The sequence below is a fragment of the Drosophila obscura genome, unplaced genomic scaffold, assembly GCF_018151105.1.
Source record: "Drosophila obscura isolate BZ-5 IFL unplaced genomic scaffold, ASM1815110v1 contig_165, whole genome shotgun sequence".
In the NCBI taxonomy this organism is placed as follows: Eukaryota; Metazoa; Arthropoda; class Insecta; order Diptera; family Drosophilidae; genus Drosophila; species Drosophila obscura.
The window spans coordinates 160611-174945 of record NW_024542752.1 but is presented as its reverse complement, the minus strand read 5'-3'; the positions used below and the strand labels follow the sequence as shown (position 1 = coordinate 174945).

Genomic DNA, 14335 nt, shown 5'->3' with positions numbered 1-14335 from the left:
GTTGGGACTTATAGAAAGGCTGCAGGCAGTACCTTGCAGTCACAAAATAATTGCATTTACTTTATTTGCTTAAACATATAGAGCATAAATTACATCGAAGGGATCGGCCTGGTTGCAGTGGAAATTTACATTGAGAGTGCGAACTGTGCCTTAAACTACATCTAGCTATTTAGGGGGGAGATAATGTGGGATTGGGGGTGGTGGAGGGTGGGTCACGTGCTGTGACTGGGGGTGGGGTGACTTAGCACGTGGGACGACACGACTCCCAGTCCTACCATTTAACGTTTACTGTCCTCCCCGTCATGGATCGCCACAGTGGGAGAAGTGGGCGGGAAAACGGGATGAGGAGAGTGGCGGTGTGGATGGGGGAGTCGATAGGGAGAAGCTCTGCTGTTGCTTCTGCCGTTGCAGCTGCTGCTGCCTCTGCCACCGTCAGGTACGCATGGGGGCGCAAGCAGCAGTCCCCCACCGCTATCCACTGGCACCGGCCATTGCCGGAACACCGCCACTGAGTGCCGAGAGACCCAGTCCAACAGTGGGTCCAACCAGGGCGCTCGTCCCCGATGTGGGTGTCACTGGGCCCGTGCCCGTGCCCGGACCCGTTGAACTGGTGGTGGAAGTGCGCTTGAGCGCCTTCCTGATGATCGTCCAGTCCTCCATGATGTCCTCCTCGCGCAGCATATACACCACATAGGGACCCGTGACAGTGACGGCCTTCTTGCGCCCCGGCCCGCGCACCTTGCTCTGTCGCTTGTCCGTGCCCCAGTCGGCCCAGGAGATGTCCACGTTGTGGCGATCCTCTTCCAGGCGGCGTATCCGCTCCAGCAGTTCCTCTCGCAGGTTGTCGCCCGCCATATGCTTCTCGCTCTACATCAGAATGGGGAATGGGGGGAGGAAGATTTGGTCTGTGAAATTTTTGGCGGGAAAATATGGTATCGATGTACCTCCAAGTGCTGGACGCACGCCTGCTCCTCGGACAGGAACTTGTGTTCGATATTCTGCAGACGAAATCTTCGGAGCACATCGGCCACCTCTATGCGTGTGCGATAGACCTTGTCGAGGTCCCTCTGGGGATGCACAAACTCCTCGGAACGGCCGGAACGCACCTCGGCCAGTTGGCTCTCGATCCAGGTGAGTCGCTCAAAGTAATATTGCTCGCGCAGCGTGTTGAACTGCCTCTCCAGACTCACTGTGGATATGCCAGAAGGAATGCATCGTTAGCAGGGCAATGATGGAGAGGATGGATGGGCGCCACTGGAGGGGGGGGGCAAAAGATGCTTACGCAAATCCTCAATGTGTTCGGCTCGGATGCGCTCAATGTCACTGGAGTCCATCTCGGAGGAGTCATCGGAGTCGCATTCGTTGTTCTCCTCCTCGTCCGAGGAGTCGCGGCCCTGGCTGGAGTTGGAGCGCTCTGACTCTGCCCCAGAGACGTCCCCTTCCCCATCGGAATCACCATTTTTCACTGGCATTTTCCTGTTCGTGCAGAGTGTGTCCGGAGTACGGGTCAAAACCTGTGCTCGATGCATGCACAATTTGGATTTTCCACTGGAACAATTGCGTCAAATCTGATGGGAACAATGGCGTCAAATCTGATGGAAACTTTTGCGATTCTAGAGCTGAAGCAAAAAAGTGTTGGACAACGTTGCGCTATGGCCCCAGTGCTGTGCAGCATCATATTGCTATGTCAGTGATGGCAGCAATAACTCCTATAAAAGGCTAAGTGTGCTACGTGACCAGCGGAAAATGGAGCTAAAAGCTAAACTGCTTTGTAGATAAGAAAAAATAGGTGTGCATAGGTATGGTAAAGAAACAAGATATATTTATGTATCAGTGAGCTATCTAGTATAATATATTTTACATATAGTAGCTAAATTTAAACTATGCACAACTCTCCTGATACGTAGCTATTATACTAGTTTGTGTTGGATATTACGTTTAAGGAAATATTTTTGATAATTGATTGATTTTTAAAGAATTGACAGCCACTTCTGGCTGATTAATTTTTGACCATGTAACCAAAAAACTGCCCCTCAGAGAAATCCAGCCAAACTACCATTACTGAGTGACTAATAGCCAGCAGCTGATAGGGCTGCCAACATTCAACTGTGGACTGCCAACTGGACGGAAATTATCGATACCTGGGACTTTTGGACAACAGCTCAGTGGAAAATACGTGTAATATTTACAAAACCTCGATTTTGTAGTGCATCCAGCGATATGGAGACTCCGACCGCAGACGATTTGCTACAGTTTCGCGACTATAGCACCACAAGCGCAACTAACAGCGGCACACCAGCGCAAATCAATGTGAATTCGCCAACGCATGCATCAGGCGGCGGCGGTGGTGGCATTGGTAGTGGATTCGGTGCACAACGTCAGCGCGGTGATCCTCTGGCCGATCTAATCTACGACATGAGCACTTCCGCACAGGCCATGGCTGGCGGTGGCGCCACCAATGCCCAGAACTCGCCCCTTGATGCATCTGGCGGTGGTGGCGGTGGCGGCTCTGGCGCACGCCTCTCCTTCCTGACCATCGAGTACTATCAGCAGTTCTTCAACGTGGACACTTACATGGTGCTGGAGCGCATTGCCAACTCGATGATACCCAAGCGGGCGGCTGGCAATTATCTACGCATGAACATTGGCGAAAATCCCGATCTCTATGGCCCCTTCTGGATAACCGTCACGCTGGTGAGTGAGCTGCAGTCACCCTATAGCCGAGCCTATGGACCTATTCAAACCCATATTTGTTTTGCCCCGCAGATCTTCTCGATTGCCATCAGCGGCAACATAGCCAGCTACTTGCATCATGCCAGCGATGGCTACCACTGGCACTACAACTTCCATCTGGTCTCGTACGCGGCCACGTGCATCTTCCTGTATGCCAACATCTTGCCGGCCATACTCTGGGCCCTCTTCAAGTACAGCCTGAAGCCCGTCGATGATGCCGATGCCGTCGAAACGGATAGCGTAAGTGCTCCCTCCATCCCGCTCTAATTCACATTCATGGTGTTGCATCCGTCTCTTTCTTTCTGGCGCTTCCTGCTGCAGGCCACCTACACACCCACCCTGCTGTCGCTGATGTGCATCTACGGCTACAGCCTGGCCATCTACATACCCGTCTCCATTCTCTGGGTGATAAATGTAAGTGGCTGCCCACTGCGGCTGGATCCACTCACTTGAGGGTAATTGATTCGCTTTGTTTGCAGATCTCCCTGCTCCAGTGGCTGCTAGTCATCACCGCTGCCCTGTTGTCGGGCACCGTTCTGATTGCCGTACTGACGCCAGCCCTGCGCAACTCCCAGTTCTCGCTGTTCCTCATCATTGGGATACTCAGTGCACACGTTGTGTTGGCTGCCGGATTTATGCTGTACTTCTTTCACAATCCCCCCGACTCGCCGGTGGCTATGCCCATGCCCACAGCTGCACCGGCTCCGTCTGTCATCAAGGCCGTTACCCAGGCCGGCAAGGCCGTGCTGGCGGGCAACCAGACCCGCTAAGATCCATTCCACAAAATCCTAAAAAGTCGCCGTCACCTTATGACATTTGTTGTAAACTAAGATTGTGTCTTTACCATACTGGACGTTGTGCAAGTTGAAATATCTGGATCAGGCCCAGCCAGCACTCTCCTCCCCGCCAGGCATGATCTTCCAGGAACCAGAAATATCCTTAATAATCATGCCTGGGGCATCTGTATTGACTTCTTTTAAAATTTTTGGCGACTGTATGTATATTTATAATAAATTAGACATATTTAGAAGTACATACCTACATATGCATGCATGTGTACGTGTAATGCCAATACTAAAAAAAAAACAACATTCAAGATTTGGCAGAATTCAACGAATTGGCGGCAGCTGGAAGCTGCCTCGAGGCTTAGAATATTGTAAATATAATCAATGTACTTAAAAGGAGACTCGTTAAACAATTACCCCTCACCACAGCCCCAGCCCATGACTTTATAGATATATATTCACACGATTCAGCTACGAAGCGTCCAGTTGGAACTGTATTTTGGATGCCTAATCTGTGGGGGGCTCTAATTTAAAAATGTTTTAAATACTGATATTAGCTGCTGATTAAGCAAGTAGAATCATTTCAATCGAGATGGGTCTGTCGCTTATTTATGAAAATTACTGGAAAAATTCGGCATGAGAGGAATGGGAAGGAATAAATTATTACAGAGGAATTAGTACATTTAAATATCTTAATTTAAAATTTAAACCCAAAGGAAATTTAATCATACCTGGGAATATTAATATTATTGCCTTTGTTCCTTGTTTCCATCCTTGAGTTGGGGCAGGGAACTTTGTGAACTTTGCCCCATTGCTGCGCTGATTTCCCATTCTTGTTCCGTGTGCACTTGTACATATTTCTTTAAGGAAATTTCTTCACATCCCAAGCCAGTCCAAGATCCCATATGTAGACTGCCAGTCCCATGTCTCCCACATAGCCACCCAACGAGAGAGTGGGCAGGAGGACGGAGGTGCGTTGGCTTGCTTTGGCTGTGGGTGGGGGTGCCTTCTTGAGGGGTGTGGACTGCTTCGGCATGAGGGCCATGGCTGGGTTGGGTTGGGTTGGGTGGTTTGGTTGTACGCTTGGCTGGCTGAATGAATTTTTGGGTGGTAGTGTCGTCACACACACACATGCACGCATATATCCCTGTTTGTATGTGTGTGTGTGTGTGTACATTAGCATTTTGGATGCCTCCAGGGGGGGCTTCTCGTTTGCCTGTTGTTTCGTTTCGTTTCCCTCTCCCAGTCCCAGTCTCCCACTCTGGGCTGGTCTCTCTCTGGCGTTGTTGTTTCGGGCGGGGAATGCTTTTGCCGAATTTCATGCGCTTGGCTTATTTATTCGAGCAATGTGAGAATTATTTGTATAGGGCCAATGGCTTGCCAATGCCCGATGCTGTCACAGGGTGAGATATTCGCAAGAATCTCGGCAAATAAGAGATTGTCGGTGAACGAATGAAAGATACCCAAAAGCTTAATATTGCCAAAGATTTTAATGGGTTTTAATAGAGAATATATGCAGCTATACATATGTATGTATGTATGTGTTATATGTATATGGAAATCTAGCAACTCACCACGAATTAACTTCCCTTTGTTTCGTTTCAACCACTTTCACTTGCCACTTTCTGATGTGCGAGAGATCACCCTGTATGCACAATCCAATTGGTATGGTGATGCACGTACATACATAGCCCCGTTATATACAATTTGACAGTGTATCTATGGATACACATACGCACATTTATAGAGAGAGAAAATTTCTCAATTTCGAATGCAAATATTCCCATAACGCATCGTTAGAGTTGGTTCTTTTTTTTCTTTTATACACAGAAATATACATATGTACACATACCTTTTATGCGTACCACAGGCGCAGCCACACCCACACACACATTCAGAGTGCGAATGAGATGGGTGAGCGAGAGAGATAGAGAGAGAGAGAGAGAGAGAGAGAGAGAATTTAGCTTTCGCTGATTTTCTCTACAAAAGCTGCACATCTGCAGTCCTTCTTCTGTGCGCGTATGTACATATATACATACATATATACATATGTATATATATGCGTGTGTGTTTCCTATGTACATATCTGCATGGGTGTGTGTGTTTTTGGGGCATGCTGCATAGTTGGATTACGGGGCGTATATGTACATCATGTCAGCATCAGGACAATAAATATAGGTACATAAATACATATGCATGTACATACATAAATACATATGTTTGTACATATTAACACCTGTATTTCGGGGGTTGCAAATGTGTGAAATATTCGAATATTTGGCAAATTAAAAGAAACATGTAAGTGCGTACATACATATGTATGTACATATGTATATACAGCGCGTGTCATAACTATAGGACTACTAGTCTTGGTCAAAAATAGAACTAACTTTCATTAGGATTTAATTTTGATTTTCATTGCCCCCTTTATTTTCAATGCAGGATGCATTCCGATAAATAATCGTTAAGTGTTCGTTCGATAGTCTAGGAGTTCCTTATGATCACATTTGATTATTCAACATTTGTGATAGCAATTTTAGGAGTTTTAATTAATTTAATTCATAATTTCATTCAAATTCTGCCCATCGATAACCGAATAATAATTTCGATTGCCCGCTTGGATGATCTTGGATCAGTTCATTGCGTGTGCTTATCGTTAATGCATATATGAATCACATACTCCCATGTACATTTATGCCACATACCCAATCCATTTTGCTGCAAGAAATATATGTACATGGATTAACTGATTTGCCATTCAGCTGATTAGCATTTATGTGTGGGGGGGCACGAAGGAGAGCCGCCTGCGGGTCGTGGACTGGCAACCGGAAACGGAAGTCACTCGATGGCTGTTAAAAGTTCTGTGGCTCTTTTCTCCAATTCCCCCTCTCTCTCACCATCTCTCTCCCTGGTTCTCACTCATTTTGGGTGGAATGAAATTAGCCAATGTTCAGCGACTTGTGTGATTCCTTTTTTGTTGCCTCTTAAAGCAATTACTGTGCCCCCAGCCCCAGCCCCAGCCCAACCCCAACCCCCAGCCAACCTTACAACCCTTCGAGCCTCATATGTGTGTATGTCTCTTTTTTAGCCCCTTCGAGTCGTACTCGTAATGCATTCGAAGCGTTAAAATGCCTCTTGAGTGAGGATGTTTGGGCACTGGCAAGGAGCTGCACGAGGGGCCCCCGCAATGCAATGATGACTGATGAAGTGGTCTGGATACTGGCAGCTCCTGCGGCTGGCTCTGCTCTGCTCTGCCTGGGACGAAGTGCATATGCTAATTGGCCCAGAGCACGCCTGAGCGAGCACCTGTTGAAGGTCGATGTCACGCCCCTGTCACAGACAGAAGCCAGAGCCCAGAGCCCGAACCTCCCGCTGCGGTCTGTCATACGATACGATTGAAAGCATTGCGGCGGCTGGGGGCCCACTCAATTGATTCGCATGCCACCAGAAACGAGCAGTTTGCGTATTTTGCAACATTTTATGAGGCAGCAAACAGACTTTATCGAACTTTAAAAATAATTATAAGCCAAAGCAAATTTGTTTCTTGATTTCTTTTCTTAGCTGGAAAAATTTCTTAGCTCTAAACTTAAATGAATAATAAAATAATCAAGCCACAAATGAGTTGATTTAATTGTTGGTTTATGGCCCTTTACTTTGTCTCCCTGCGGACGCTTTGTACTCGTATCGGGGGATCTTTTGGTGTTTTCTTTGTGCCATTTTCCTGCTCCTGCTCCGTGTGACTCTTTATGCATTTCACAGTTTGATTCTCAAGGCGTAACCACACACGCGCATCCATCCCAGAGGGATCCCACCCTCCTGCACTCAATTACAAAGACTCCGATGTTGACTCAGAGAACTTGCCAACTTGGCGTACGACTCGTGCGACTCGAATACGTGACTGGATGGTGCGAGTGCCACAGATCCCCGCCCTGCCATAGCCAGCCCTGTAACCAGCTTTAATCGCATCTTAAAGTTTGCCAATTTTTTTCGGTTCAATTTCGGTGTGAATGTCCCTATTGGTGGCTTCGGTTACGTGGGCAATGTCCTGTGCTTTTTGGGGTACATGTACCGCGCCCATCTTGACACAATTTCGGATATGCTGTGCGGCCCACGCACCCGAAATGGCTCCATTTTTTGTTTGCCCACTCTGGGCAACTCTACACAAGGGGGGCCCTGCTGGCTGGCTGGCCGGCTGGATGGCTGCTGTCAGGTCTCCACGGAACAGCCAGCGCCCCTAAGCCGCTGTGAGCTTTGAAGGCGCGCCAGAGCTTTCATCAGTTGCTGCTTGCGCAACTGCATCCGCATACCCTGCACTGGGGCAGGGCATCCCACGTATCCCACTCGTATATCTGCACTGAGGCACTGCAGGCGGGCATTATGTATCCAGTTCAGGATTTCGCTTTGGATAATGCAAACATTTGTATGCGGGCTGCACTGCCACTGGCACTGCCACTGAGTTTGGGATTGAAATTGGAATATAGACAGGGTGTGTGGGTGTGGGTGTTGGTTGGGGGGCTCCTGGGTCCCTTGATGCTTGAGTGGTTCAGTGGCTGCTGCACCGCACACATAATTGCATTATTTATTTTAATTAATTGAAATGGCTGCAATGGAGGCCCCGCGCCCCGCCACTGACGTCGCCTCCTGTTGACCCGAATGTTGAGTAAGCTCACTAATTGCAATTGACTCCCAGGCAGCTTTCAGCACGAGCTCTGGCTGTGGATCTGACTCTAGCTTTGGCTTTGGCTCTCCCTGCGCACCGAGGCGGAGCCCAAGTAGGGCATTGGATGGATGTGCAGGACTCAAGTTTAAGTGCTTTCACCCCGATTGCGAGGCTACTTAATCTGTGCCACAAATTGATTGCCTTGAAGATTGATGCGAGCTCTCCTCATTGCCGATAAGCTGCTGGCAGCACTGCATCTTCAATGCCAGAGTGGAAAATGAAAATTAAAGTTTTCCCATCAGGAATATAAGCCTAAGTAAGCCTTCAAAACACTTTAAGGAATTTTTTTAATGGAATTATTTGTATTGTAAACAGCTGGAAGAAAAGGAGTGAAAAATATTTATTTATTTATATATTTTTATTTCATTTACTTTTATTTATACAATTTATTTTAATAATTAATTTAGAGTTTAATTATTATGCATAATTCCGTATGTATTCCGTATTCCCATCTACGATTAAATCCATGTACATAGAAAAACATAAATTATTCCTTGACTTCTTTGTTAGATAATTTTTGGATAATGTTCCGCACCGAAAAGTACCCTTCAATGGCTGTGCAAATACTTTCGCATCCGCATCCTGTTTGCTGTCGTCGACTGCAGACAAAGACTTTCAATTAATTTCAAATGCGAATGCACAGAAGCCCAATGCAAACATTTGCACAAAATTTCAAATCGCTTTTGGTTTCTCTATTCGGGAGTTGGGCGTTGGGTGGTGGGTGCCGCAGATGCCACTGAGATTACATGGGGATAATGCGACATGCTCGTGGCATACATTCCCTTTGCCACTCCCATGCCCCACGACAGTCCCACCACCCGTCGCACTAAGTCCTGTAAATGCATTTCCAAATGATTTCGAACAGCACACCCCCCATTCCCTACCCCCTACCCCACCCGCATACGAGCATGGCACAGAGCGAGCTCGTTGGAGAGTTTTCCGCTTGTAGAGTTGTAGCCGAGTCGAGTCGAACCGAACCGAAAGCTGTCCCTAAAGCTTCTTCGTGCCATTAGCCCGGCTGTCATACCCTGCACTGGTTGGGTATGCGCTCTAGACATATATCGCTGAGATTTTATGTGACTGAGTAGCCCAATTCTGGATCTACAGATGCATCATGGATGCCATATATTTGATATTAAATATGTAATATATATAAAATAAATATTATAATCAGAATCAGCGGGCCTTAGCTGCTTCTCCAATGGGTATCCATTAGTTGTGACTCGTTTTTTGTTCCTGATTTTGGTTGAAAGTCTCAACACGGGATACGTTAACGCCTGCTGCTGGTGCTGTCGGTGCTGCTGCTGCTGCTGCTTCTGGTGCTGTCGCTGCCGCTGTCGCCGCTGATTGTGATGGTAGGCACTGGCATAGCCGGCACTCTACGGGTCCTCTCACTCCGGGTTCAGTACGAGTCAAGCAGTCTTCGGCGTATCCAGCAAACGCGGTTCTTTTTTAAGCGCGTTTTGTATTATTCTACTCATATAATTTATCATTTGCGTCGCTATATGATTTCCTCCTTGTTTCCGTAGTACACAGGCAACTATTACTACTAATTGAACCAAGCCGTCAATCGAATTGAATCGAATCGAATCGGTCAGCCAATCCATACAGGAAATTGCAAAGGAAAGGCCACAGCCACAGCTATCAGCCATCAGCCACCCAGCCGCAATCCCTCAGAAATTTGACGAGAACGAAGAACCGGTCAACGGAGGCCGTTGTCCTACCTGCTGTTCGCTGTCAGTTCCACAGTACGTCCCACCTGGCTAAAGATTTACATAGCTTAGAAGTTCCAGCTTCCAGATACCTGTGCTTTTTTTTTTGGGGGGAGTTCTATGCAATCAATTTTTTTTACCAAATTTTTGTACAAGTGTTTGAGTGAGTGAGAGAGAGAGCGATCATATAGCATACAAATAACTATGTGTACGTATGGAATGGGTGTGGCCCATCGACCTAATTACGAATAACCTCTGATAATGCATACTCCCCTTGATACTTTTGTGGGCTGTTTCTTCCGCTGTGTGTTTTATGATCTATCAAAGCCCTTTTCCAAGCTATATTTTTTTTATATATCCTCTCGTTTCAGCCGATTTGGAACGCGCGAAAGTCTGCTGGCAGCAACCGATTAAAAGCCAAACAATTAATTGACAAAATTCGTATAGGAAATTAACATCAAAATTAACGTAACAATACAAAAGTTATATACGATCTTCATCAGACTTTTCCACTGTTCCACTTGTTTGTGTTATCGACTGAGAAAAAAAAACAAATTTCGTTAAAGAAAAGCAATTCACCCACAAACAAATTATAAGAATAAAAAATATATATATATAATTAAAATAATAGCAAATAATAACTTAATGAATAGTTCGAAATAATTATAAAGAATAACTGAGTTTCATTCATATATTTTTGTTTTTGATTAAATGTGCGTCTAGCTAGAAATATATATAAATAGCCTGGATAGCAGTTGACTTATCATCGTCAGTGTCTGTGTCTAGCCAATCAATCTACAAATAGTATAGCATATAGGAACCCCATAGAGTACCACAAGGTTTTATACTGAATTTATAGGATTTTTCAAAAGGACGCAGTGCGCATCGAAAGCTCCCAAAAATCACAATAAAAAATTAACAGAATAACAAAAGAAATCAAACGCAACAACAAACACCAAATAAAATATAATAATTTAATTTAAAAAAAAACATAAATACGAAAGGCAAGTTTTTTTAAATATAAAGAACTATACATACATATTTACATAAAAGAGAAGCAAAAAACCAAAAACTATAAAAAAAAGACTTGAATTTCTTAAAGAAATAAATATTTATACGAATAATAACAAGAACAACAACAACAACAAGAAAAAAACGGACTTCCAACGATCTCAAAAAAACGACGAAACGAAATATATATATATATTGCAGATCAGAGCCTAGCCTCGAAACTAAACTACGAAATTCGGTCAAAAAAATATTTGCCAAATTATATAATAAAATAGAAAAAACACCAAAAAAAAAAAACGAAACCTAATAGAATGTCGAGCTACAAGAATTTATACTGAAAATAAAAAGCAACCCTTTCCAAAGCCTGGCCGAGAAGGCGTGAGGGAGTGAGTACGAGTAGCAATCAGGAAGGGAGACTTAAGAAAAGAGCGATAGATCAGCTGTAAAGTGATATTTTATAAAAACCAAAAAATATCAGTTAAGGACAACAACCTATAAGGTAAGTGCATATCATAAAATATATCAAACGACAAATATCTCAAGGAAAATCGTGAAGCAATCATTGTGGTTTGCTTTGCTTGGCCTTGCAACGAATGAGTCGCGTAACTTAACTTATACTCCTAGATATTACCCTTTCATAACACAAACTGGATGCTGAAATGCCTTTAATTGGACTAAGAGAAAGCTCTCACATATCGAATACAAAAACATTGAGATAATATGTATCGAAATCAGCATTTCTTTGTCCAATTATAAATCACAATAAATACAACAATTTTACAATTTGCACATTAAAATTCTTTGTAAAAAAAAAGGAGGAATGCAATTAAATGTATATAATGACAATATCAGGAATTTCCAATTGCAATTTTCCGCCTTTTTTTATTGTTGTTGTCTGCATCTGCCTTTGCCTTTTCCTGTCTATCTGGCCATCCATCCGCTTCCACATGCCGGGTTTTTTCCAATCGAGCTGTTCGACTAGCAATTTGTGCATTAATTGTTTTCGTTGATTGCATTGTTGTGGCCCACACACAGCCATGCAGACACTCCTCCCCGCCCACCATCCATCCACACACAAGCAATCTACTCTCTCTTTCCCTTAAACTCCTGCCATTCAGATTTCCATTGCATTGTCTGCCGAATGATGGCGGCATTGCCTCCCACTCATCCACAATCCAATGCAAATTGTGGGCTATGGGGTGTGGGGGGAGCCTGGCCCTGGCCCTTTTGCACTCCTCCTACGCGCCTCTACCGTGCAACGTGCAACGATTACACAGCAATTTCATCGATTTTTAAATTGGCACAAATTAATCGAGAATATGCATTTTGAATATACGATGCCCTCGCAAATTGTCTTTGAAATGATATAATCAAATCCAATCAAATCACAGGCTGTCAGAAATTGGAATTGCATATTAAATGGCGCCATAGTGCCTGGAAATTGTTATTAGCTAAGCCGCAAGACAAGTTGGCAGAAGCTTATAGTGCAGTGCACAGTCACAGTCGAAAAATTCAACTAAGACAGTGATTGCTTTGCGGTTGTTAGGGCTCATGAAATCAGAAATACCACACAATAAAACCGATGATGATTTACGGATACTAAAAAGCATTTAACTGATCAAATAATATATTTGTATGTGAAAGTTGTGATGGCACTTAACTTGCAGTTATCTGGGGTTAGGTGGGTGGATAGGTTTTGATAGTGCATTTGATCTAGCGAAGATCTCTTATAAAAGAGAAGACATTTCTGATACAAAATATTATTCTGTGGGGCAGTTTTCTGCCGGCTTTTAACGGTGCGTTGTTTCCCTGGATACATATTTGATTTGATTTTAAATGGTTTAGTTTTAGTTTAATTAATTTAGTTAATTTTATCTATAGATATATTATTGAAGATTATAATTCTGTTTCAAAGGATCGTATTCTTATAGAGTGTGGGTAGTTTTTTTTTTTTTAGTATTTTTAGAGTCTTAACAGGCAGACTATCCTAAGTGATTTTTTCACAATTTTTTTTGTTGCTTTAACCCGAAATGGCGCCAAAAAATTAATAGGATTTCTGCTGTACAAGTACAAGTATCGATCAATCGTTCAATCATGTCTGTCCTCTGGGTTTTTTGCAGTACTTTCATGATAAGTTGAAGAGAAGATCACAGGGGCTTTATTTTTGTTATTCTTGCGCTTGGAACTATCGAATATTCGAATATTCTTAGCATTGACAAATGATCATGCATTTGTCATTTGTTCTATGAGTCACGATAATCGTATAGTTGATCTGCAATTCCACAAATATATCGACTAAAACCCAACCCAAAAGCAGGCAACGGAAGTGGATGAGAGACAGTGGCGCAGACAGGACGTCGAGTGGTAGGAGCTGTAAAGTGTAATGCAATTTTTACTCATTTCATTTTGTATATACTCGCACATATATCCAAATAAACGTGCCAGCCAGCGCCAATACAACAAAAAATCAATTATTTAAATGCAAAATTTGCAAAAACAAAAAAAGTTCAGAACTCGATGCCGACCAGTGAAAGAGACAAACGTACAGCAAGCAAAAGGAAAGACAGAAACAAACAGACAGAGGGATAGACAATGATGGAGTGAGAGAGAGAGAGAGATTTCTGAGCAGCACTGAAGGATGATGATGGTGGTGATGGGGCGGAGGCCAGAGCCAGAGCCACAGCCAGATTATTATGCAATCAGCAGCAGCAACTACGACAAGTACTCGGTACATGAATGCATTCAATATGCTATACATAATATATATATATATATATACATATGTATATACATATAAATATATACATATGTACTCGTATAATTGAAAATGCAGCCTCACTCACTCACTCTTCCTCTCTGTTTCTCGTCTCTGCTGTCGGCTGTCTCATTCTGTATCTGTCTCTTGCACAATTTATAGCGCTCGCTCGCTCGCTCTATCTCTCTCTCTGTCCCTTTGTCTGAGTAGCATTTGCTGTCATGTCAATGCTAGCACAACTTTCGGCAGAGTGCTTCAAGTTATCTTCTGCTGTAGACCAACCCCCAACCCCCAAAGGGCATTAATCGGTTGCACACCTGAGCCATGACAAGATCTCTGCTGCATGCTGTCCAGTCTGTTTACATTGCTGACTCTTGTATCCAACTATTTGGCAGCATTCTGCATTATCAATAGTTGAGCCAGTGGCTCCAGAAGATTCGCTGCATGGCGGGGTTTTGGACTCGATGTGCGGCAGAAGATCAAACAAAGCATATAGATTGCTGCCACGCTTTCTGCAATATTCTACGCGGAAAATCCATTAAATATTAAAGCAATGGAAAGGTATCTTTGGTTTGCTATGTCTCATGCGGCTGCCTTATACTTTATACTTTAACTGACA

The 14335-nt window shown here is 44.1% G+C and overlaps 2 protein-coding genes across 2 annotated transcripts; one reads left to right on the top strand and one right to left on the bottom strand.

Moving 5' to 3' along the window:
- Positions 1 to 13: 13 nt before the first annotated feature.
- LOC111070712 (breast cancer metastasis-suppressor 1-like protein) lies at positions 14 to 1645 on the bottom strand. Its single transcript, XM_022361444.2, has 3 exons — positions 1283 to 1645; positions 945 to 1189; positions 14 to 867 (listed from the first exon to the last, which is right to left on the bottom strand). The coding sequence occupies exons 1-3, from the start codon at positions 1527 to 1529 to the stop codon at positions 472 to 474; spliced, it is 888 nt and encodes a 295-aa protein (XP_022217136.1). The 5' UTR covers positions 1530 to 1645; the 3' UTR covers positions 14 to 471.
- Positions 1646 to 2114: 469 nt separating this feature from the next.
- LOC111070725 (protein YIPF1) lies at positions 2115 to 3632 on the top strand. The gene is made up of 4 exons (XM_022361465.2): positions 2115 to 2694; positions 2767 to 2973; positions 3055 to 3147; positions 3213 to 3632. Exons 1-4 carry the CDS (start codon positions 2221 to 2223, stop codon positions 3501 to 3503), a joined length of 1065 nt encoding a protein of 354 aa, XP_022217157.2. The 5' UTR covers positions 2115 to 2220; the 3' UTR covers positions 3504 to 3632.
- Positions 3633 to 14335: the final 10703 nt, after the last annotated feature.